Source organism: Rana temporaria, chromosome 8 (genome assembly GCF_905171775.1).
Source record: "Rana temporaria chromosome 8, aRanTem1.1, whole genome shotgun sequence".
Taxonomy (NCBI): Eukaryota; Metazoa; Chordata; class Amphibia; order Anura; family Ranidae; genus Rana; species Rana temporaria.
This window is the reverse complement of record NC_053496.1, coordinates 98,656-123,411: the sequence shown is the minus strand read 5'-3', so window position 1 is coordinate 123,411 and position 24,756 is coordinate 98,656. Positions and strand designations below refer to the sequence as shown.

Here is a 24,756-nt window from a genome sequence, read left to right as displayed (position 1 = left end):
GAGGAGGCCTGGCGGTGATCCACAAGACTCACCTCTCGCTCAATAAACCTGATCTACAGAGTGGGGCAAAGAGGGGAGGCCTGGCGGTGATCCACAAGACTCACCTCTCCTCACTAAACCTGATCTACAGAGTGGGGCAAAGAGGAGGAGGCCTGGCGGTGATCCACAAGACTCACCTCTCCTCTCGCTCAAAAACCTGATCTACAGAGTGGGGCAAAGAGGAGGAGGCCTGGCGGTGATCCACAAGCTCACCTCTCGCTCACTAAACCTGATCTACAGAGTGGGGCAAAGAGGAGGAGGCCTGGCGGTGATCCACAAGGCTCACCTCTCGCTCACTAAACCTGATCTACAGAGTGGGGCAAAGAGGAGGCCTGGCGGTGATCCACAAGACTCACTCTCGCTCACTAAACCTGATCTACAGAGTGGGGCAAAGAGGAGGAGGCCTGGCGGTGATCCACAAGGCTCACCTCTCGCTCACTAAACCTGATCTACAGAGTGGGGCAAAGAGGAGGAGGCCTGGCGGTGATCCACAAGGCTCACCTCTCGCTCACTAAACCTGATCTACAGAGTGGGGCAAAGAGGAAGAGGCCTGGCGGTGATCCACAAGACTCACCTCTCGATCACTAAACCTGATCTACAGAGTGGGGCAAAGAGGAAGAGGCCTGGCGGTGATCCACAAGACTCACCTCTCGTCACTAAACCTGATCTACAGAGTGGGGCAAAGAGGAGGAGGCCTGGCGGTGATCCACAAGACTCACCTCTCGATCACTCTAAACCTGATCTACAGAGTGGGGCAAAGAGGAGGAGGCCTGGCGGTGATCCACAAGACTCACCTCTCGATCACTAAACCTGATCTACAGAGTGCGGCAAAGAGGAAGAGGCCTGGCGGTGATCCACAAGACTCACCTCTCGCTCACTAAACCTGATCTACAGAGTGGGGCAAAGAGGAGGAGGCCTGGCGGTGATCGACAAGACTCACCTCTCCCTCACTAAACCTGATCTACAGAGTGGGCAAAGAGGAGGAGGCCTGGCGTTGATCCACAAGATCACCTCTCGCTCACTAAACCTGATCTACAGAGAGGGGCAAAGAGGAGGAGGCCTGGCGGTGATCGACAAGACTCACCTCTCCTCACTAAACCTGATCTACAGAGTGGGGCAAAGAGGAGGAGGCCTGGCGGTGATCCACAAGACTCACCTCTCGCTCACTAAACCTGATCTACAGAGAGGGGCAAAGAGGAGGGGCCTGGCGGGATCCACAAGACTCACCTCTCGCTCACTAAACCTGATCTACAGAGAGGGGCAAAGAGGAGGAGGCCTGGCAGTGATCCACAAGACTCACCTCTCGCTCACTAAACCTGATCTACAGAGTGGGGCAAAGAGGAGGAGGCCTGGCGGTGATCCACAAGTTTCACATCGCGATCACTAAACCAGATCTACAGAGTGGGGCAAAGAGGAGGAGGCCTGGCGGTGATCCACAAGTTTCACATCGCGATCACTAAACCAGGCCTTCAAAACCCTCTTCCATTCATGGAAACTCTCACTCTGCAAACTAATCCCCAGGAAACCGTCCATATTCTTCTCTGCTATAGACCACCAGGTCCAAAATCGCAGCTTCTCTCACCTTTGACAGAGTTCATTTCCACTTATACCCTAAACAGCAAACATCTTCTGCTGCTGGGGGACTTTAACCTCTGGGCAAACGCCCCACAGGATCCTGTTGCCGACGCCTGCATCACCCATTTGGAACAATTAGGGCTGCAACAACTAGAATGTGGGCCCACACATGCTTCAGGTCATACGCTCGATCTTATTTTCAGACAAGATCTGGAAATAAACAATCTGAAAAATGAGCCGTTACCATGGACTGACCACCATGTAATTAAATTCATAATTACCAAAAACGCCACCCCTAACAAAAAGGCTAAAACCGGTGACAACACACTGGACCAGATCTCTGAAGAAGCTCCATTCAGAGCTCTTCAAAACTACATTAGGGAATAAAATAAAAACAATCAACTACATCAAACAGCCACAGAAACCCTGGATGCCATCAACACAGCTCTACTACAGTCAGCCGACTTAGTAGCGCCAAAATGCAAAACCTGCATCCGAAAAAACAACTCCAGCTGGTTTAACGATCAGCTGTCCTTGCTGAAGCAAGACGGCAGAAGAGCGGAAGCCGCCTGGAAAAGAAGCTCTTCAGAGGAAAACCATATCATCTACAAGGCAATAACAAAAAAATATCATAAGGAAATCTTCAAATCCAAAAAAAGCATTTTTCCAATGCTATCACCAATGCCCTAAACCGCCCTCGTGAACTCTTCAAGCTGGTCACCCAGACCATGAATCCAGTCTGTAAGCCCCCAATTCTGATACCCAAGAATTTTGCAATGAATTATTGGATTACTTTGTTAACAAAATTGAAGAAATCAGTGAAATCATTCAGCAAAAAACAGTACCCCCTCTAACCCTGCCCTCAAATCACTCACCCAATACCCACATAAACTCACCACAATCAATAAAGTTCACTCTTAAACCCATCCCCAATCGAGGCCACCAACAATATCATCGGTACTCTGCGAGACAGCACAGCGCCTAATGATATCATCCCCACTAAACTGCTGAAGGAATGTGCCAATATCCTGGCACCACCTATCACGCAGCTTATAAACCAGTCCTTCAAGGAAGGCATAGTGCCCTCCCAGTTGAAACAAGGCATAATCAAAGCCATCTTAAAGAAACCCCCTCGACCCCAAAGACCCAAAACACTGCCGTCCCATAACAGGCCTAAACGTCCTCTCCAAGGTAATGGAGAAAGTAGTGGTACAACAGCTGCAACAGCATCTAGATACCCATAATTTGCTCGATCGATTTCAATCAGGCTTCCGTCCCGGACACGGGACAGAAACAGCATTGCTCAAAATATGGGATGATGTTCTCGAGGCCACAGACAAAGGAGAATCTTCTCTTCTAGTACTGTTGGACCAAGCGCGGCTTTTGACACTGTAGACCACAAACCACTACTGACTCGGCTAACTGAAGTAGCCGGAGTCGTGGAAGGTGACCTGTCCTGGTTCTCCTCCTTTTGGAAAACCGATCACAAATAGTGAAACTGGGACCTTTCGCTTCTGAAAAACGTACGGTGTCATGCGGAGTCCCTCAGGGATCCCCTCTGTCGCCTGTGCTGTTCAATATCTATCTTCCCCCTCTCTTTGAAATCATCAGTTACCAGAAGTTACTTTACCACTCCTATGCAGACGACACACAACTGTATTTTTGCATCTGCAACAAAAAGGATCATTATCTCGGTCTAGAGAAATGTCTCTCTTTGATAGAAAACTGGATGACAAAGTTATCTTAAACTCAACGGATCGAAAACAGAACTTCTTCTGTTCCACGCCAATCAAAAGAATCATCCCGCAACAACTTGGACCCCCCCCGCCCATTCTGGGTAAAATCATCACCCCTAGCACCAAAGTCAAAAGTCTCGGAGTCATCTTCGACACCCACATGACAATGGAAGCACAAATAGGGTCAGTAGTCAGCGGATCCCAACATCTGCTGCGCCTACTACGCAGACTCCTCCCATTTATCCCAAAAGAGGACATTGCAGTCGTGGTGGGAACAATCGTGAATTCCAGACTGGACTACGCAAATGCCCTCTATCTAGGACTCCCCAAATACCAAATCACTCGTCTGCAAGTCGTTCAAAATACGGCCGCTCGACTAGTGACTGGGAAAAAAACATGGGAATCAATCTCCCCTTCACTGAGATCCCTTCACCGAGATCCCTTCACCGAGATCCCTTCACCGAGATCCCTTCACTGAGATCCCTTCACTGAGATCCCTTCACTGAGATCCCTTCACTGAGATCCCGTCACTGACATCCCGTCACTGACATCCCGTCACTGACATCACTGAGATCCCTTCACTGAGAGAGATCCCTTCACCGAGATCCCTTCACCGAGATCCCTTCACCGAGAGCCCTTCACCGAGAGCCCTTCACCGAGAGCCCTTCACCGAGAGCCCTTCACCGAGAGCCCTTCACCGAGAGCCCTTCACCGAGAGCCTTCACCAGAGCCCTTCACCGAGAGCCCTTCACCGAGAGCCCTTCACCGAGAGCCCTTCACCGAGAGCCCTTCACCGAGATCCCTTCACCGAGAGCCCTTCACCGATATCCCTTCACCGAGATCCCTTCACCGAGATCCCTTCACCGAGATCCCTTCACCGAGATCCCTTCATTGGTTCCCGGTAAAAGACAGAATCACTTTCAAGGCTCTCTGCCTAATACATAAGTGTATTCAAGGCAACGCCCCCCAATATCTATGCGAAAAACGAAAAGCCCATAACCCCAATCACATTCTGCGATCCACCAATCAAAACCTCCTCCAGATACCCAAAGCCAAATACAAGTCCAAAGAAGATTTGCGCTCCAGAGCCCCAGACTATGGAACGCTCTACAAACCAGCATTCGGTTGGAGGAGAATCACCTGACCTTTAGGAGAAAGATCAAAACTCATCTCTTTTGAGTTCAAAGGAGAAATGGACAAACGAGTGCCAAGAGGTGATTTAGTTTGCATGTGCAGCGCTATACAAGTTTTTCACTCACTCACATGAGCAGCACAGTGGCAGTGGCAGATCAAACAGAAGCAGCTTCCTTGATTGTAAAGGATAGGAGGGTTTACGCCCTGGTTCACACCGGTGCGATTTGACCGTTAAAAAAAAAAAATTGCATGACAAGTTGCACCCCAATGCTGTAATGGAACCGTTGCGACTTAAGCCACAGCGACTTTGGAAACGGCTCCTGCACTCAGTTTTTTGGGGAATTGATTACTGTGACGGTATCGGTATGATATCCCCGTCAACGTTCCCTTCTTCCCATAACGAAAATCACCCCAATATTCCACGAGGAGGGATATCCCTGGAGTCGCCCAGAAAGCCACACATGCCAAGCTTACTGCTGGAACAACACAGACTTTAATGGTTTTCTTCTCAGCTTTTTATACAGTCCAAGACATTGAAGCAACAATGAAATCTCCACCCAACCCAATCACACACTAAGGCTAATTACTAAAACATTCTAGACAGGTCGGCACCGACCGACAATTATCATGTCTAATCACTGCACATTCCTTAAAGCGGGGGTTCACCCTATCGACGGGAAAAAAAATAATTTTTTTTCTTTTACCTTTAAATCAGGCATTGTAGCGCGAGCTACAGTATGCCTGTCCCGAATTTTTTCCCCCATACTCACCTTGTAGTCGTCCATCGAAGATACCGGGGAATGGGCGTGCCTCTGGAGACGGAGGATGATTGACGGCCGGCTCTGGCGCGTCACGCTTCTCCGGAAATAGCCGAAATAGGCTTGGTCTTCACGACGCGTGCGCATAGCCTGTGCGCACGCGCCGTGAAGAGCCGAGACCTACTCCGGCTGTCTTCGGGGAGAGTGACGTGCCAGGGCCGGCCGTCAATCATCCTCCCTCTCCATAGGCACGCCCATTCCCCGCGGGAGCCGAAATCTACGATGGACGACTACGAGGTGAGTACGGGGTTAAAAAAATCGGGACAGGCATACTGTAGCTCGCGCTACAATGCCTGTCTCGATGGTAAAATCAAGTACGAGAGGGTGAACTACCGCTTTAAACAACAAACCACCTTCACACACGAGTTTCCTAAGCAGACGTTTCGTCTGCTTCCAGTTTGACACCTATTAACACCTCTGAGAATCACTAGGTTGTAGACAGCGTTGTCACACAATTAAAGGCCTTTCAAAAGCTAGCCTTATTTAACATGAACAGTCTTTACAGAGAGAGATGAATCACACATGAACACCTGTTACCTCTAACCCACAGCATTAAGTTAGCAGGGAGAATTAGACTGAAGCATATAGGCAATTGCATCACAATGGCCCCCCTTTTTCTCCCTGCTCCGGCAAACCCGGTTGGACCTTCCCTGGTCCAGTAGGGTTGACGGGTTCAGAGCTTTTAGTCCGAGGTTAACTCCGTTTGGCGTGACTGACCTCCCTTGGCAACTGCTTCAGACTCAGGTATGCCACCGGGTCTTAAGATCACACGCCGGTCAGTCCCCAAGTCTTTGTGCGATCTGCAAAGTCACCAGAAGTCAGTGTGAAGACGGCGAATGGGTCTGTGCGCCACCATCTAGGTGTCCCGCTATGGGAGGGGCAGGTTATGGCTCTGAAGTGACAGTCACAGGAGATTCATAAAAATAAAAAGTTATATTTGTTGAAATGCTGTAGCACTGGTGCTCAGAGTCCGGGGGGGGGGGATCAGTGCCCCATAGGGTCAGCCACCCTCTGCTCCCTCCGCAGCCACCGGTTCTCCTCTTTGAGCTTCTCCAGCTCCATCTCCAGTTCATGGAGCCTGGGGGGGTCAGCCTGCTGTGACCTCAGGTGGTTGTTTTCCTCCTCCATGCGGCTTATGCACTCCTCCAGCTCCATGTACTCACGGATCAGCTCCTGCTTGCTCATGTCCTGCAGGCTCTCCACGTGGTCCTTCATCATCAGGAACTGGGTGGTGGTGTAAGGGGCCACCGGTGGGCCCTTGGCGAACATCTCGGCCTGCATCTGGGACGCCCGCTGCGACTCCCCTCCTCCAGTCGCTTCTTCTCCTCCCAGGTCCGCTGGTTATATGACTTCCAGGACCTCTTCTTCTTGGAGGGTGGCCGGCGGTGCCTCTTTCTGCCCAGCTCCCTCCAGGGCCCCTCTGGCTCAGGGCTGGAGCCCATGACCAGCTGACAATGGTGTTCCCTGTTGTCCGTAATAACAGATTGTACCATGAGGGCTTCGTAAGGGGTGCCCAATGGTTCTTCCTGACCCAGCTCCTGGGATCCCCAGCCGAGATCTACACAATGGGCTGCTGCTGGTGGGCGGTACCCAGGTTGAGACCAATTTGACCTGGTGTTGTCATTCATGGGGCAATTCTGCTTGAAGTGACCCAACTGTTTGCACCGGAAGCAGCGTTGTTCGTTGCCCTCCTGGCGTGGATAGCGAGGGCTAGATGTCACCGGTCTGTTAGGAGGTTGGTATCTAGCGGTTGGTGGGTGTGAGGGCACCGTTTGTGGTGGAGGTTGTTCCTGTGGTGTGACCTGGTTCGTCTTGCGAGTATCTGCATATTCATCCGCCAACTTAGCGCCTCTGGTAGAGTCATGGGCCTGCGATCTCTCACCCAGTCTTTGACGTCCGTCTGGATGTGATTGTAAAATTGCTCCAGGAGCATTAGTTGCAAAATGTCCTCTGCGGTGGTGGCCTGGCTGCTGTTAACCCAGTTAGAGGCCGACCGGGACAACTGGCATGCCCATTCCGCATAAGAGTCTTTCGTGGTTTTGCGTGAGTCCCTGAACTTCTGTCGGTGGGACTCTGGGGTTACTGCATAACGAGCCAGGAGCGCTTCTTTAACCCGGGCGTAGCTATGGATATCCTGATCTGGCACGGTCCCGAAAGCATCAGAAGCTTTGCCTGACAGTTTGCCTGACAATATTGCAACCCACTCTCCTCTAGCTATTCGGTGCAGGTTACATTGTCGCTCAAAATCCACAGGAAGTTATCAATATCACAGTCCTTTTCATCAAAAGCTTTAAAAGCGCTAAACGGAATCTTCCTTGCGTCTGCTGTGCTGTACTCACTGTTTGGAGAATGTGCGGCTGCTTGTTGGACTGCTGCCAGTTTTAACTGTAGCTCTGCATCTCTTATTTGTTTATCCTTCTGTAGCTCCGCGTCTCTTATTTCTTTAGCCTCCTCCGCTAACAGGTCCATCACTTTCAGCACCACATCCGCCGCTGGGTTCGGGCCGAACCACGCTAGCTTCTCTCTCTCATTAGCTTGTTGGCTGGCGATTCCTCCTCCTGAATCACTGGTGTCTCCATCTCTTGTACTGCTGGCGTTGCTGCAATCCCGTCCTCCTGGTCTATCTCCATTGATTCTGCTATGATGACCCGCTTGGTTTTGTTGCTAGCAATCCTTCCACGAACTTCCAGTAGTTCTTCCAGTGTCTGCTTGGAATCCGGGTGTGAAGGGGAATAGAAGGGAAAATCCCACTGCTACCAACCAATTGTGACGGTATCGGTATGATATCCCCGTCAACGTTCCCTTCTTCCCATAACGAAAATCACCCCAATATTCCACGAGGAGGGATATCCTGGAATCGCCCAGAAAGCCACACATGAGACAAGCTTACTGCTGGAACAACACAGACTTTAATGGTTTTTCTTCTCAGCTTTTTATACAGTCCAAGACATTGAAGCAACAATGAAATCTCCACCCCCCCAATCACACACTAAGGCTAATTACTAAAACATTCTAGACAGGTCGGCACCGACCGACACTTATGTCTAATCACTGCACATTCCTTACACAACAAACCACCTTCACACACTTGAGTTTCCTAAGCAGACGTTTCGTCTGCTTCCAGTTTGACACCTATTAACACCTCTGAGAATCACTAGGTTGTAGACAGCGTTGTCACACAATTAAAGGCCTTTCAAAAGCTAGCCTTATTTAACATGAACAGTGTTCACAGAGAGAGATGAATCGCACATGAAACACCTGTTACCTGTAACCCACAGCATTAAGTTAGCAGGGAGAGCATTAGACTGAAGCATATAGGCAATTGCATCACAATTACGACTCGCACAGACTTCTGTGAAAAGAAGTTGTAAGATGCAAAGAAACCGGATGTGCAAATCGAACCGATCGACAGCTTTGAAATCGCACTGAAGTATCGTGATTTCCAATCCGTGTGACCCGAAGATAATTCCACTTCAAGGCCGCCAGCAGATCGGCTACTACAAACTCAGCGCCGCCTGAACCCCTCCCATACCGGGGGGCCTATTCCGACACAGAGGGGACGAAGGTCACTGGGGGGACACACAGAGGGGACGAAGGTCACTGGGGGGGGGGGACACAGAGGGGACACAGAGGGGACGAAGGTCACTGGGGGGGGACACAGAGAGGAGGAGGAGGAGGATCACTGGGGGGACACAGAGAGGAGGATCACTGGGGGACACAGAGAGGAGGAGGATCACTGGGGAGACACAGAGAGGAGGAGGAGGAGGATGACTGGGGGGACACAGAGGAGGAGGAGGAGGATCACTGGGGGGACACAGAGAGGAGGATCACTGGGGGGACACAGAGAGGAGGAGGAGGAGGATGACTGGGGGGACACAGAGGAGGAGGAGGAGGATCACTGGGGGGACACAGAGAGGAGGAGAATCACTGGGGGGACACAGAGAGGAGGAGAATCACTGGGGGGACACAGAGAGGAGGAGAATCACTGGGGGACACAGAGAGGAGGAGGATCACTGGGGGGACACAGAGAGGAGGAGATCACTGGGGGGACACAGAGAGGAGGAGGATCACTGGGGGGACACAGAGAGGAGGAGGATCACTGGGGGGACACAGGGAAGAGGAGGAGGATCACTGGGGGGACACAGAGGGGACGAAGGTCACTGGGGGGACACAGAGAGGAGGAGGATCACTGGGGGGACCCAGAGAGGAGGAGGATCACTGGGGGGGACCCAGAGAGGAGGAGGATCACTGGGGCCCCCTGAGGAGGATTGGGGCTGCTCTGGGCACAACATTACACAGAAGAGGGAAGTATCACTTGTTTATATTATCCATGAAAACATTCTAAAGCGTTACAATTACTTTAACAATGAAAAACGATCGCATTGACCAATTGAAACGATCGGACTTACCATTCCCATCATACCGTAGGGTGATAAGGCACCGGCCTGGAAGACAGAAGGGGGCGGAGTGTTATACAGCGAGGTCACATGACTGAATTCTTATACCATAGATAGTAGAGGGCGTGACAAATTTGCTCTGAATTTTTTTTTTAACAAAGCTTTATTTTCTGTTCAGAGAATACAATAAAAGCTTTAAATTCCTTATAATGACCCTGAAGCCTCCGTAGAGCGGACGCCTCCGCTGACTCACCCTTCCAGTAAATTGTTTACTATGCTTCAGTTTGTGAATGAGCGCGAAGCCTCGAGCGCTTCCTATTTTCCTATTCAATTTTGTGCAGCTGAGGCTACAGAGAAAGGGACTGATAAATCTATGTCCTCAAATCACTTGGGGGGGGGGGGGGGTGTCAGGTAGGCTGTATGGGGACCCTGTGATTTCTAACAGCCCTGGATCTGACTCAACAGGAGGCGTGTCAGACATCTGCAGAGAGACCTCTGCTTCCACACAGAGCGCAAAGGTCCTTCTCTGCAGCATGCTGGCACAGGACAGGCTCTACTACTCAGGCTGTGGCTGCTTTCTGAGGGAATGAACCTTTTATTCTGCTGCATCTGGAATATAAGGGAATTTACACAGAGGAGTCAGGCGTTGGGGCGGGGCGTGTGATGTGTGACCCAACCCCCAGATAAACCCCCGTGTGTCTTACCTGCATGTCACGAGGGGCTGCAGAACGAGCGAGTCCAGGCACACTCCCGTCCGTCAGGCTCAGGAACGGCGACATCCCAAAATTTCCAGAAAACATGCGTCTCATATGCTGGCGATGCAACGCGAAAGGATCCCTGCAGAGAGGAAAAAGAGCGCCATTATTCACTGAGGACACGAGAGCGCCTCCGCCTGGTCACTCCCACCCTGCACTGAGGACACGAGAGCGCCTCCGCCTGGTCACTCCCACCCTGCACTGAGAGACACGAGAGCGCCTCCGCCTGGTCACTCCCACCCTGCACTGAGGACACAAGAGCGCCTCCGCCTGGTCACTCCCATCCTACACTGAGGAGACGTGAGCGCCTCCGCCTGGTCACTCCCATCCTACACTGAGGGCACACGAGAGCGCCTCCGCCTGGTCACTCCCACCCTGCACTGAGGACACGAGAGCGCCTCCGCCTGGTCACTCCCACCCTGCACTGAGGACACGAGAGCGCCTCCGCCTGGTCACTCCCATCCTACACTGAGGACACGTGAGCGCCTCCGCCTGGTCACTCCCATCCTGCACTGAGGACACGAGAGCGCCTCCGCCTGGTCACTCCCATCCTGCACTGAGGACACGAGAGCGCCTCCGCCTGGTCACTCCCATCCTACACTGAGGACACGAGAGCGCCTCCGCCTGGTCACTCCCATCCTACACTGAGGACACGAGAGCGCCCTCCGCCTGGTCACTCCCATCCTGCACTGAGGACACGAGAGCGCCTCCGCCTGGTCACTCCCATCCTACACTGAGGAGACGTGAGCGCCTCCGCCTGGTCACTCCCACCCTGCACTGAGGACAAGAGAGCGCCTCCGCCTGGTCACTCCCATCCTACACTGAGGACACGTGAGCGCCTCCGCCTGGTCACTCCCATCCTGCACTGAGGACACGAGAGCGCCTCCGCCTGGTCACTCCCATCCTGCACTGAGGACACGAGAGCGCCTCCGCCTGGTCACTCCCATCCTACACTGAGGACACGAGAGCGCCTCCGCCTGGTCACTCCCATCCTACACTGAGGACACGAGAGCGCCTCCGCCTGGTCACTCCCATCCTACACTGAGGACACGAGAGCGCCTCCGCCTGGTCACTCCCATCCTACACTGAGGAGACGTGAGCGCCTCCGCCTGGTCACTCTCATCCTACACTGAGGAGACGAGAACGCCTCCGCCTGGTCACTCCCATCCTACACTGAGGAGACGAGAGCGCCTCCGCCTGGTCACTCCCATCCTGCACTGAGGTACACGAGAGCGCCTCCGCCTGGTCACTCCCATCCTACACTAAGGAGACGAGAGCGCCTCCGCCTGGTCACTCCCATCCTACACTGAGGAGACGAGAGCGCCTCCGCCTGGTCACTCCCATCCTACACTGAGGAGACGAGAGCGCCTCCGCCTGGTCACTCTCATCCTGCACTGAGGACACGAGAGCGCCTCCGCCTGGTCACTCTCCATCCTGCACTGAGAACACAAGAGCGCCTCCGCCTGGTCACTCCCATCCTACACTGAGGACACGAGAGCGCCTCCGCCTGGTCACTCCCATCCTGCACTGAGGAGACGAGAGCGCCTCCGCCTGGTCACTCCCATCCTACACTGAGGACACGAGAGCGCCTCCGCCTGGTCACTCCCATCCTGCACTGAGGACACACAGAGCGCCTCCCCTGGTCACTCCCATCCTACACTGAGGAGACGAGAGCGCCTCCGCCTGGTGACTCCCATCCTGCACTGAGGACACGAGAGCGCCTCCCGCCTGGTCACTCCCATCCAACACTGAGGACACGAGAGCGCCTCCGCCTGCTCACTCCCATCCTACACTGAGGACACGAGAGCGCCTCCCGCCTGGTCACTCCCATCCTACACTGAGGACACGAGAGCGCCTCCGCCTGGTCACTCCCATCCTGCACTGAGGACACGAGAGCGCCTCCGCCTGGTCACTCCCATCCTGCACTGAGGACACGAGAGCGCCTCCGCCTGGTCACTCCCATCCTACACTGAGGACACAAGAGCGCCTCCGCCTGGTCACTCCCATCCTACACCTCCGAGGAGACGTGAGCGCCTCCGCCTGGTCACTCCCATCCTACACTGAGGGCACACGAGAGCGCCTCCGCCTGGTCACTCCCATCCGACACTGAGGAGACGTGAGCGCCTCCGCCTGGTCACTCCCATCCTGCACTGAGGACATGAGAGCCCCTCCCCGGTCACTCCCATCCTGCACTGAGGACACGTGAGCGCCTCCGCCTGGTCACTCCCATCCTGCACTGAGGACATGAGAGCCCCTCCGCCTGGTCACTCCCATCCTACACTGAGGACACGAGAGCGCCTCCGCCTGGTCACTCCCATCCTACACTGAGGGCACACGAGAGCGCCTCCGCCTGGTCACTCCCATCCTGCACTGAGGACACGAGAGCGCCTCCGCCTGGTCACTCCCATCCTGCACTGAGGAGACGTGAGCGCCTCCGCCTGGTCACTCCCATCCTGCACTGAGGACACGAGAGCGCCTCCGCCTGGTCACTCCCATCCTACAATGAGGAGACGTGAGCGCCTCCGCCTGGTCACTCCCATCCTACACTGAGGAGACGTGAGCGCCTCCGCCTGGTCACTCCCATCCTACAATGAGGAGACGTGAGCGCCTCCGCCTGGTCACTCCCATCCTACACTGAGGACACGAGAGCGCCTCCGCCTGGTCACTCCCATCCTACACTGAGGAGACGAGAGCGCCTCCGCCTGGTCACTCCCATCCTACACTGAGGAGACGAGAGCGCCTCCGCCTGGTCACTCCCATCCTACACTGAGGAGACGGAGCGCCTCCGCCTGGTCACTCCCATCCTGCACTGAGGAGACGTGAGCGCCTCCGCCTGGTCACTCCCATCCTGCACTGAGGACACGAGAGCGCCTCCGCCTGGTCACTCCCACCCTGCACTGAGGACACGAGAGCGCCTCCGCCTGGTCACTCCCACCCTGCACTGAGGACACGAGAGCGCCTCCGCCTGGTCACTCCCATCCTACACTGAGGAGACGGGAGCGCCTCCGCCTGGTCACTCCCATCCTACACTGAGGAGACGTGAGTGCCTCCGCCTGGTCACTCCCATCCTGCACTGAGGACACGAGAGCGCCTCCGCCTGGTCACTCCCATCCTGCACTGAGGAGACGGGAGCGCCTCCGCCTGGTCACTCCCATCCTACACTGAGGACACGAGAGCGCCTCGCCTCCGCCTGGTCACTCCCATCCTACACTGAGGAGACGAGAGCGCCTCGCCTCCGCCTGGTCACTCCCATCCTACACTGAGGACACGAGAGCGCCTCCGCCTGGTCACTCCCATCCTACACTGAGGAGACGTGAGCGCCTCCGCCTGGTCACTCCCATCCTACACTGAGGAGACGGGAGCGCCTCCGCCTGGTCACTCCCATCCTACAGTGAGGAGACGTGAGCGCCTCCGCCTGGTCACTCCCATCCTACACTGAGGACACGAGAGCGCCTCCGCCTGGCCACTCCCATCCTACACTGAGGACACGAGAGCGCCTCCGCCTGGTCACGCCCATCCTGCACTGAGGAGACGTGAGCGCCTCCGCCTGGTCACTCCCATCCTGCACTGAGGAGACGTGAGCGCCTCCGCCTGGTCACTCCCATCCTGCACTGAGGACACGAGAGCGCCTCCGCCTGGTCACTCCCATCCTACACTGAGGACACGAGAGCGCCTCCGCCTGGTCACTCCCATCCTGCACTGAGGACACGCGAGCGCCTCCGCCTGGTCACTCCCATCCTGCACTGAGGACACGAGAGCGCCTCCGCCTGGTGACTCCCATCCTACACTGAGGACACGAGAGCGCCTCCGCCTGGTCACTCCCATCCTACACTGAGGAGACGTGAGCGCCTCCGCCTGGTCACTCCCATCCTACACTGAGGACACGAGAGCGCCTCCGCCTGGTCACTCCCATCCTACACTGAGGACACGAGAGCGCCTCCGCCTGCTCACTCCCATCCTGCACTAAGGACACGAGAGCGCCTCCGCCTGGTCACTCCCATCCTACACTGAGGACACGAGAGCGCCTCCGCCTGGTCACTCCCATCCTACACTGAGGACACGAGAGCGCCTCCGCCTGGTCACTCCCATCCTGCACTGAGGACACGAGAGCGCCTCCGCCTGGTCACTCCCATCCTGCACTGAGGACACGAGAGCGCCTCCGCCTGGTCACTCCCATCCTGCACTGAGGACACGAGAGCGCCTCCGCCTGGTCACTCCCATCCTGCACTGAGGAGACGGGAGCGCCTCCGCCTGGTCACTCCCATCCTGCACTGAGGAGACGGGAGCCTCCGGCTGGTCACTCCCATCCTACACTGAGGAGACGCGAGCGCCTCCGCCTGGTCACTCCCATCCTGCACTGAGGACACGAGAGCGCCTCCGCCTAGTCACTCCCATCCTACACTGAGGGCACACGAGAGCGCCTCCGCCTGGTCACTCCCATCCTGCACTGAGGACGAGCGCCTCCGCCTGGTCACACTCCCATCCTGCACTGAGGAGACAGCGCCTCCGCCTGGTCACTCCCATCCTACACTGAGGAGACGAGCGCCTCCGCCTGGTCACTCCCATCCTGCACTGAGGAACGTGAGCGCCTCCGCCTGGTCACTCCCATCCTACACTGACACGAGAGCGCCTCCGCTATCACTCCCATCCTGCACTGAGGACACTGAGAGCGCCTCCGCCTGGTCACTCCCCATCCTACTGAGGACAGAGCGCCTCCGCCTGGTCACTCCCATCCTGCACTGAGGACACGAGAGCGCCCGCCTGGTCACTCCCATCCTGCACTGAGTACACGAGAGCGCCTCCGCCTGGTCACTCCCATCCTACACTGAGGAACGTGAGCGCCTCCGCCTGGTCACTCTCATCCTACTGAGGAGACGAGAACGCCTCCGCCTGGTCACTCCCATCCTACACTGAGGAGACGAGAGCGCCTCCGCCTAGTCACTCCCATCCTGCACTGAGACATGAGAGCGCCTCCGCCTGGTCACTCCCATCCTGCACTGAGACAGAGCGCCTCCGCCTGGTCACTCCATCCTACACTGAGGACACGAGAGCGCCTCCGCCTGTCACTCCCATCCTGCACTGAGGACACGAGAGCGCCTCCGCCTGGTCACTCCCATCCTACACTGAGGAGACGTGAGCGCCTCCGCCTGGTCACTCTCATCCTACACTGAGGAGACGAGAACGCCTCCGCCTGGTCACTCCCATCCTACACTGAGGAACGAGAGCGCCTCCGCCTGTCACTCCATCCACACTGAGGTACACGAGAGCGCCTCCGCCTGGTCACTCCCATCCTACACTAGGAGACGAGAGCGCCTCCGCCTGGTCACTCCCATCCTACACTGAGGAGACAGAGCGCCTCCCCTGGTCACTCCCATCCTACACTGAGGACACGAGCGCCTCCGCCTGGTCACTCCCATCCTACACTGAGGACACGAGAGCGCCTCCGCCTGGTCACTCCCATCCTGCACTGAGGACACGAGAGCGCCTCCGCCTGGTCACTCCCATCCACACTGAGGACACAAGCGCCTCCGCCTGGTCACTCCCATCCTACACGAGAGACGTGAGCGCCTCCGCCTGGTCACTACCCCATCCTACACTGAGGGCACACGAGAGCGCCTCCGCCTGGTCACTCCCATCCACACTGAGGAGACGTGAGCGCCTCCGCCTGGTCACTCCCATCCTGCACTGAGGACATGAGAGCCCCTCCCTGGTCACTCCCATCCTGCACTGAGGAGACGTGAGCGCCTCCGCCTGGTCACTCCCATCCTGCACTGAGGACATGAGGCCCCTCCGCCTGGTCACTCCCATCCAACATGAGGCACGAGAGCGCCTCCGCCTGGTCACTCCCATCCTACACTGAGCACACGAGAGCGCCTCCGCCTGGTCACTCCCATCCTGCACTGAGGAGACAGAGCGCCTCCGCCTGGTGACTCCCCATCCTGCACTGAAGACGTGAGCGCCTCCGCCTGGTCACTCCCATCCTGCACTGAGGACGAGAGCGCCTCCGCCTGGTCACTCCCATCCTACAATGAGGAGACGTGAGCGCCTCCGCCTGGTCACTCCCATCCTACACTGAGGACACGAGACGCGCCCCGCCTGGTCACTCCCATCCTACACTGAGGAGACGTGAGCGCCTCCGCCTGGTCACTCCCATCCTACACTGAGGAGACACGCTCCGCCTGGTCACTCCCATCCTACACTGAGGAACAGCGCCTCCGCCTGGTCACTCCCATCCTACACTGAGGAGACGTGAGCGCCTCCGCCTGGTCACTCCCATCCTACACTGAGGAGACGAGAGCGCCTCCGCCTGGTCACTCCCATCCTACACTGAGGAGACGAGCGCCTCCGCCTGGTCACTCCCATCCTGCACTGAGGAGACGTGAGTGCCTCCGCCTGGTCACTCCCATCCTGCACTGAGGACACGAGAGCGCCTCCGCCTGGTCACTCCCACCCTGCACTGAGGACACGAGAGCGCCTCCGCCTGGTCACTCCCACCCTGCACTGAGGACACTAGAGCGCCTCCGCCTGGTCACTCCATCCTACACTGAGGAACGAGCGCCTCCGCCTGGTCACTCCCATCCTACACTGAGAGACGTAGTGCCTCCGCCTGGTCACTCCCATCCTGCACTGAGGACACGAGAGCGCCTCCGCCTGGTCACTCCCATCCTGCACTGAGGACACGAGAGCGCCTCCGCCTGGTCACTCCCATCCTACACTGAGGACACGAGAGCGCCTCCCTCCGCCTGGTCACTCCCATCCTACACTGAGGAGACGAGAGCGCCTCGCCTCCGCCTGGTCACTCCCATCCTCACTGAGGAGACGAGCGCCTCCGCCTGGTCACTCCCATCCTACACTGAGGAGACGTGAGCGCCTCCGCCTGGTCACTCCCATCCTACACTGAGGACAACGGAGCGCCTCCGCCTGGTCCACTCCCATCCTACAGTGAGGAGACGTAGAGCGCCTCCGCCTGGTCACTCCCATCCTACACTGAGGACACGAGAGCGCCTCCGCCTGGCCTCCCATCCTACACTGAGGACACGAGCGCCTCCGCCTGGTCACTCCCATCCTGCACTGAGGAGACGTGAGCGCCTCCGCCTGGTCACTCCCATCCTACACTGAGAGACGTGAGCGCCTCCGCCTGGTCACTCCCATCCTGCACTGAGGACACGAGAGCGCCTCCGCCTGGTCACTCCCATCCTACACTGAGGACACGAGAGCGCCTCCGCCTGGTCACTCCCATCCTGCACTGAGGACACGAGAGCGCCTCCGCCTGGTCACTCCCATCCTCACTGAGGACACGAGCGCCTCCGCCTGGTGACTCCCATCCTACACTGAGGACACAGCGCCTCCGCCTGGTCACTCCATCCTACACTGAGGAGACGTGAGCGCCTCCCTGGTCACTCCCACCCTGCACTGAGGACACGAGAGCGCCTCCGCCTGGTCACTCCCATCCTACACTGACACGAGAGCGCCTCCGCCTGCTCACTCCCATCCTGCACTAAGGACACGAGAGCGCCTCCGCCTGGTCACTCCCATCCTACACTGAGGACACGAGAGCGCCTCCGCCTGGTCACTCCCATCCTACACTGAGGACACGAGAGCGCCTCCGCCTGGTCACTCCCATCCTGCACTGAGGACACGAGAGCGCCTCCGCCTGGTCACTCCCATCCTGCACTGAGGACACGAGAGCGCCTCTGCTGGTCACTCCCATCCTGCACTGAGGACACGAGAGCGCCTCCGCCTGGTCACTCCCATCCTGCACTGAGGAGACGGGAGCGCCTCCGCTGGTCACTCCCATCCTGCACTGAGGAGACGGGAGCGCCTCCGGCTGGTCACTCCCATCCTACACTGAGGAGACGCGAGCGCCTCCGCCTGGTCACTCCCATCCTGCACTGAGGACACGAGAGCGCCTCCCTAGTCACTCCCATCCTACACTGAGGGCACACGAGAGCGCCTCCGCCTGGTCACTCCCATCCTGCACTGAGGAGACGGGAGCGCCTCCGCCTGGTCACTCCCATCCTGCACTGAGGAGACGGGAGCGCCTCCGCCTGGTCACTCCCATCCTGCACTGAGGAGACGTGAGCGCCTCCGGCTGGTCACTCCCATCCTACACTGAGGAGACGTGAGCGCCTCCGCCTGGTCACTCCCATCCTGCACTGAGGACACGAGAGCGCCTCCGCCTGGTCACTCCCATCCTACACTGAGGACATGAGAGCGCCTCCGCCTGGTCACTCCCATCCTACACTGAGGACACGAGAGCGCCTCCGCCTGGTCACTCCCATCCTGCACTGAGGACACGAGAGCGCCTCTGCCTGGTCACTCCCATCCTGCACTGAGTACACGAGCGCCTCTGCCTGGTCACTCCCATCCTACACTGAGGAGACGTGAGCGCCTCCGCCTGGTCACTCTCATCCTACTGAGAGACGAGAATGCCTCCGCCTGGTCCCTCCCATCCTACACTGAGGAGACGAGAGCGCCTCCGCCTAGTCACTCCCATCCTGCACTGAGGACATGAGAGCGCCTCCGCCTGGTCACTCCCATCCTGCACTGAGGACATGAGAGCGCCTCCGCCTGGTCACTCCCATCCTACACTGAGGACACGAGAGCGCCTCCGCCTGGTCACTCCCATCCTGCACTGAGTACACGAGAGCGCCTCTGCCTGGTCACTCCCATCCTACACTGAGCGATTGAAGACCAGATTCTGTCTGCTTTTCATCTCCTTCCTCCCATAGGACGCCCTTAGGTTGAAGTAATTACACCGGGATGATGGGTATCAAGTATCTGGCAATTTTTGTTTACAACCGTCAACGAATCCCAGTCAATGCTTCACGGCCGGACCTGCTGATCAGCTGTGTCCAATCAAAGCCCAGAGCTCTGTGTTGGAAAGCAACACAGAGCTCTGTACAGGGGTTATAATCTGTCAGTTTCTTATCCCTGCAAAGCATGAAGAAGAAACCGTGATATTTAGTAAGATCAGCACACAGTACACATTGTTAGGTACATATTTAACCCTTTGATCGCCCCCCAGATGTTATCCCCTTCCCAGACCATGTCATTAGTACAGTGACAGTGCATAGTATTGCCATTTAGCTGCTCTGTGTCCTCCTCATTGGCTCACTGACTTTGATGGACAGCACCGGGAGCCAATGCGCCCTCTGCTGCGTCTCAGCCAATCAGGAGGTAACGTCCCAGACAGCAAAGTCTCTCGTGCAACATCACTGGATCAAAATTGACCTCAGGTATTAGGTGGGGGGGGGGCTTTACAACACCTTTATAGTAGTGCAGTGCTGAATAGCATAAAACGGCCTGGTCCTGAAGGGGGTAAAACCTTCCAGAGGTAAAGGGGGTTAATCTGTGGAGGGACTTACATTAGGAACATGGCGGGTCCTGTGGCTCGGTCCCTCATGAAGCTGAACATGGCTTCCTCTGCGGTTCCTCGGGATTAGCAGCGGGGGAAGGTTACAAAAGTCTGAAAAGAAGCAGAAAGAAGCGTTAGTGCGAAACAAGCGGATCAAATCTCACCTCCACCCCCGAGCTCCGCACCCCCCCAAGCTCCGCACAACGCCTCCCCCCCCCCCCCCAAGCTCTGCACAACGCACAGAGGTTCTAGGATAGATGTATTCTCATCTCTTAGGCTCGCTTCACATATATGCGGTGCGGGAAGTGCAACGAATCCTGAGCATTTCCCGCACTGAAATCGCACCCTGTTCATGTGACCTGCCATCAGCATCAATGTTAAATTAACGACACCCCAAAACAGATCACAGAGCGATCGCAAGAATCAGGTCGCATGGGTGCCCATGTAATCCAATTCTGGTGCGGCAAAGAAAAAGACGGCCAAAGGAAGGAGAAAGAGAACGGCAAAGGAAGGAGAAGGAGAAGACGAAGACGGCCAAGGAAGGAGAAGGAAAGACGAAGACGGCCAAGGAAGGAGAAGACGGCCAAGGAAGGAGAAGGAAAGACGGCCAAGGAAGGAGAAGGAGAGACGGCCAAGGAAGGAGAAGGAGAAGACGGCCAAGGAAGGAGAAGGAGAAGACGGCCAAGGAAGGAGAAGGAGAAGACGGCCAAGGAAGGAGAAGGAGAAGACGGCCAAGGAAGGAGAAGGAGAAGACGGCCAAGGAAGGAGAAGGAGAAGACGGCCAAGGAAGGAGAAGGAGAAGACGGCCAAGGAAGGAGAAGGAAAGACGGCCAAGGAAGGAGAAGGAGAAGACGGCCAAGGAAGGAGAAGGAGAAGACGGCCAAGGAAGGAGAAGGAGAAGACGGCCAAGGAAGGAGAAGGAGAAGACGGCCAAGGAAGGAGAAGGAGAAGACGGCCAAGGAAGGAGAAGGAGAAGACGGCCAAGGAAGGAGAAGGAGAAGACGGCCAAGGAAGAAGGAGAAGACGGCCAAGGAAGGAGAAGACGGCCAAGGAAGGAGAAGACGGCCAAGGAAGGAGAAGACGGCCAAGGAAGGAGAAGACGGCCAAGGAAGGAGAAGACGGCCAAGGAAGGAGAAGACGGCCAAGGAAGGAGAAGACGGCCAAGGAAGGAGAAGACGGCCTAGGAAGGAGAAGACGGCCAAGGAAGGAGAAGACGGCCAAGGAAGGAGAAGACGGCCAAGGAAGGAGAAGACGGCCAAGGAAGGAGAAGACGGCCAAGGAAGGAGAAGACGGCCAAGGAAGGAGAAGGAGAAGACGAAGACGGCCAAGGAAGGAGAAGGAGAAGACGGCCAAGGAAGGAGAAGGAGAAGACGGCCAAGGAAGGAGAAGGAGAAGACGGCCAAGGAAGGAGAAGACGGCCAAGGAAGGAGAAGACGGCCAAGGAAGGAGAAGGAGAAGACGACCAAGGAAGGAGAAGACGGCCAAGGAAGGAGAAGACGGCCAAGGAAGGAGAAGACGGCCAAGGAAGGAGAAGACGGCCAAGGAAGGAGAAGACGGCCAAGGAAGGAGAAGACGGCCAAGGAAGGAGAAGACGGCCAAGGAAGGAGAAGACGGCCAAGGAAGGAGAAGACGGCCAAGGAAGGAGAAGACGGCCAAGGAAGGAGAAGACGGCCAAGGAAGGAGAAGGAGAAGACGACCAAGGAAGGAGAAGGAGAAGACGACCAAGGAAGGAGAAGGAGAAGACGGCCAAGGAAGGAGAAGACGGCCAAGGAAGGAGAAGGAGAAGACGACCAAGGAAGGAGAAGGAGAAGACGACCAAGGAAGGAGAAGGAGAAGACGGCCAAGGAAGGAGAAGGAGAAGACGACCAAGGAAGGAGAAGGAGAAGACGGCCAGGGAAGGATATAGACACCCCAGAATATAATGGTGGTAGTTCCAATTTTTTATGTCACTCGTTATTACCGCAAAGGTCTAGGAAATGCAACATTTCAGCAAAAAAAAAAAAAAAACACATTAAAAGTTAATTTTAGGGGCCAAAAAACACAATAAGTTACCCGATGTTTTGATAAAATATAAAAGCAGAGGTCGCACCGAGAAGATAGATACCCAACATCTTGCTGATAGAGGAAGGAGGGGAGGAAGGAGGAGACTCATGCAGATAGCAGAGGAAGGAAGCAGCAGACAGAAATGACACTTAGTGCTCTGGACTGAGACAAGTACACACTATAGAGGGATATGCTTTGTTCAGATTTCATCTGAGGTTTACAAACACAAGGATAATAAGAGAAAAGCCTCTGCTGAGTGTTAGAAGGTGCTGAGCGCTTCATGTCATCATCCTTACTCATTGCTTGCACAACCCAGGACAAGCAAGCAGCCAGTGAAGTCCAGATTCTTGATCTACACATTGAGACAAGATGAAGGTTATAAAGGAAACGTGTGGATAGTAGGCAGCATATGACACCTCCAAACTGCCTCTGGGACCCCCCCACCCACCCACACCTGTGCCCTGCACCCACACCTGTGCCCTTAAACCACATCACCCACACCTGTGCCCTGCACCCACACCTGTGCTCTCCAGCCACACCTGTGCCCTATGCACCCACAACAGAGCCCTCCACCAACAGACCCAAGCACCCACACACTGTGCCCTCTACCCACAGCAGAACCCCATGCACCCACGCCTGTGCCCTCCACCCACACCAGAACCCCATGCACCCACGCCTGTGCCCTCCACCCACACCAGAACCCCATGCACCCACGCCTGTGCCCTCCACCACACCAAAACCCCATGCACCCACGCCTGGGCCCTCCACCCACACCAAAACCCCATGCACCCACGCCTGTGCCCTCCACCCACACCAGAACCCCATGCACCCACACCAGAACCCCATGCACCCACGCCTGTGCCCTCCACCCACACCAGAGCCCCATGCACCCACGCCTGTGTCCTCCACCCACATTAGAGCTTGATGCACCCACAACTGTGCACTCCAACCAAACCTGTGCCCTGCACACATCCCACCCACCCCTGTGCCCTCCACGCACAATAGAACCCCATGCCCCCACGCCTGTGACCTCCACCTAACATTAGACCTTGATGCACCCACACCTGTGCCCTGCACGCACCCCACCCATGTGCCCTCCACCCACATCAGAAGCCCATGCACCCACATCTGTGCCCTCCACGCACAACAGAACCCCATGCCCCCCACGCTTGTGACCTCCACCCACATTAGACCTTGATGCACCCACACCAGAGCCCCAAGCACCCACACACACGTGCCCTCTACTCACACCCACCCACACCAGAGCCCCATGCAACCAGACTAAGGCTCCGTTCACACTGATGCGATGTGGGAGCGCACAGGAATCGCTGTTTCCTGCATTACATAGCAATCATGCATCTTTTACATGGGGATGCGGTGCGATTTGAGCCGTACAGAAACATGAATGGGCTCACCGAGCACCGCACAGAATCACATCCGATCCGCACAGGAATGTGTTGAGATTCCCATGCGGGTCACATGCGATTCATCACACGAGTGTAAACCCGGCCTAAACACCCAGAGTGCCCCGGGGGGCCGAGACGGGTTTCTGCAGGCGTCTCAGCGATCAATGCATTGCATTCTGGGTGGTGAAAATCCTCGGAAATAAGTGCAGATTCAGCGAGTTCCGTGATACAGACGAGGCGCTTCGTAGTCTCTCATCATCTCACTGACAGGTTCTCTTTATTCACTAAAAAGAAATGCCACCAGACAAAACCAATACTACGGTGGGGGTCACCGTCAGGCCGTCTCCCCCGGACTTCACCCGGACGAGGAGCCGCGGGACCGGCAAGAGTTTTCCATTCAGCTACAGATTGTAAACGTGATCGTCTTCCAACATTTACAGCCCCCCCCCCCCAATACTCACCTGAGCCCCCTCTCAATCCAGCAATGCCCACGAGTGCCTCGTCCAGCTGGCTGGAACTCTCCCTCCTGATTGGCTGAGACATGGCAGCTGTGCCATTGGCTCCCAATCAGAAGAGAGGGGGGCGGGGCTGAACCGCAGCTCCGTTTCTGAATGGACACAAACAGCTGCGACTTGGCTCGGGTGGAGGCCACTGGACAGAGAGGTGGGGCCAGGAGCACCAGCAGGGGACCCGAGAAGAGGAGGACCGGGGCTGCTCTGTGCAAATCCATTACAGTGAGGAGGCAAAAACACGAGATCAACCACAGATCCTAATGGGGGTTCTGATTGCCACTTTAAGCTGCTAGCAGGATTCAGAACTTCTTGAAGCTTGTTGGAAGCCTGCTAGCAGCTTGCTTAACCATTTACCCCCTTCCTGCCCAGGCCAATTTTCAGAGCTGTCACACTTTGAATGACAATTACACGGTCATGTGACACTCTACACAAATGACATTTTTGATATACACTGATAAGGCTGCACTGATGGGAACTGATAGGTGGCACTGGTGGGCGACACCAGTGGTGGGCATTGATAGGTTGAACTGATTAGTGGCACTGATATGCACTGGTAGGCGACACTGATTGGCACCACTGGTGGGCATTGATAGGTGGAACTGATATGCACTGGTGGGCGACATCGATTGGCACCATTGATAGGTGGAACCGATTGGTGGCACAGATATGCATTAGTGGGCACAGATGAGGTGGCTGTGGCTCTTCCTCTTTGGGACGGATGTCACAGAAGCCAGTGATTGGCTGACAGCGTGAAGAAAATAAATAAATAAATACTGATCTTCTGTTTACATCATGTGATCAGCTATCATTGGCCGACAGCTGATCACGTGGTAAGGGGGTGGGGGGATCGACTCCTTACTCCTATCTCTGATCAGCCGAGTCTCATTGACTTGGTGATCACAGAGCGCGCCGCGCTGTAGCCGTTATTAGGCGATTGCGTGGATGCGAGGAGGTTAATCACCACGGGGGGGGGGGGGGGTATA

At 56.2% G+C, this 24,756-nt stretch overlaps 1 protein-coding gene across 1 annotated transcript in view; it reads right to left on the bottom strand.

Annotated features, from left to right (window-relative positions):
* The window catches only part of LOC120946598 (myeloid leukemia factor 2-like), a 42,688-nt gene that overhangs the window by 9,752 nt on the left and 8,180 nt on the right, over positions 1-24,756 (bottom strand). Inside the window, 4 exon segments of the mRNA XM_040361153.1 lie at positions 9,712-9,747; positions 10,404-10,536; positions 19,823-19,923; positions 22,152-22,207. Coding sequence (XP_040217087.1) covers positions 9,712-9,747; positions 10,404-10,536; positions 19,823-19,872 — 219 coding nt within the window. The 5' untranslated portion in view covers positions 19,873-19,923; positions 22,152-22,207.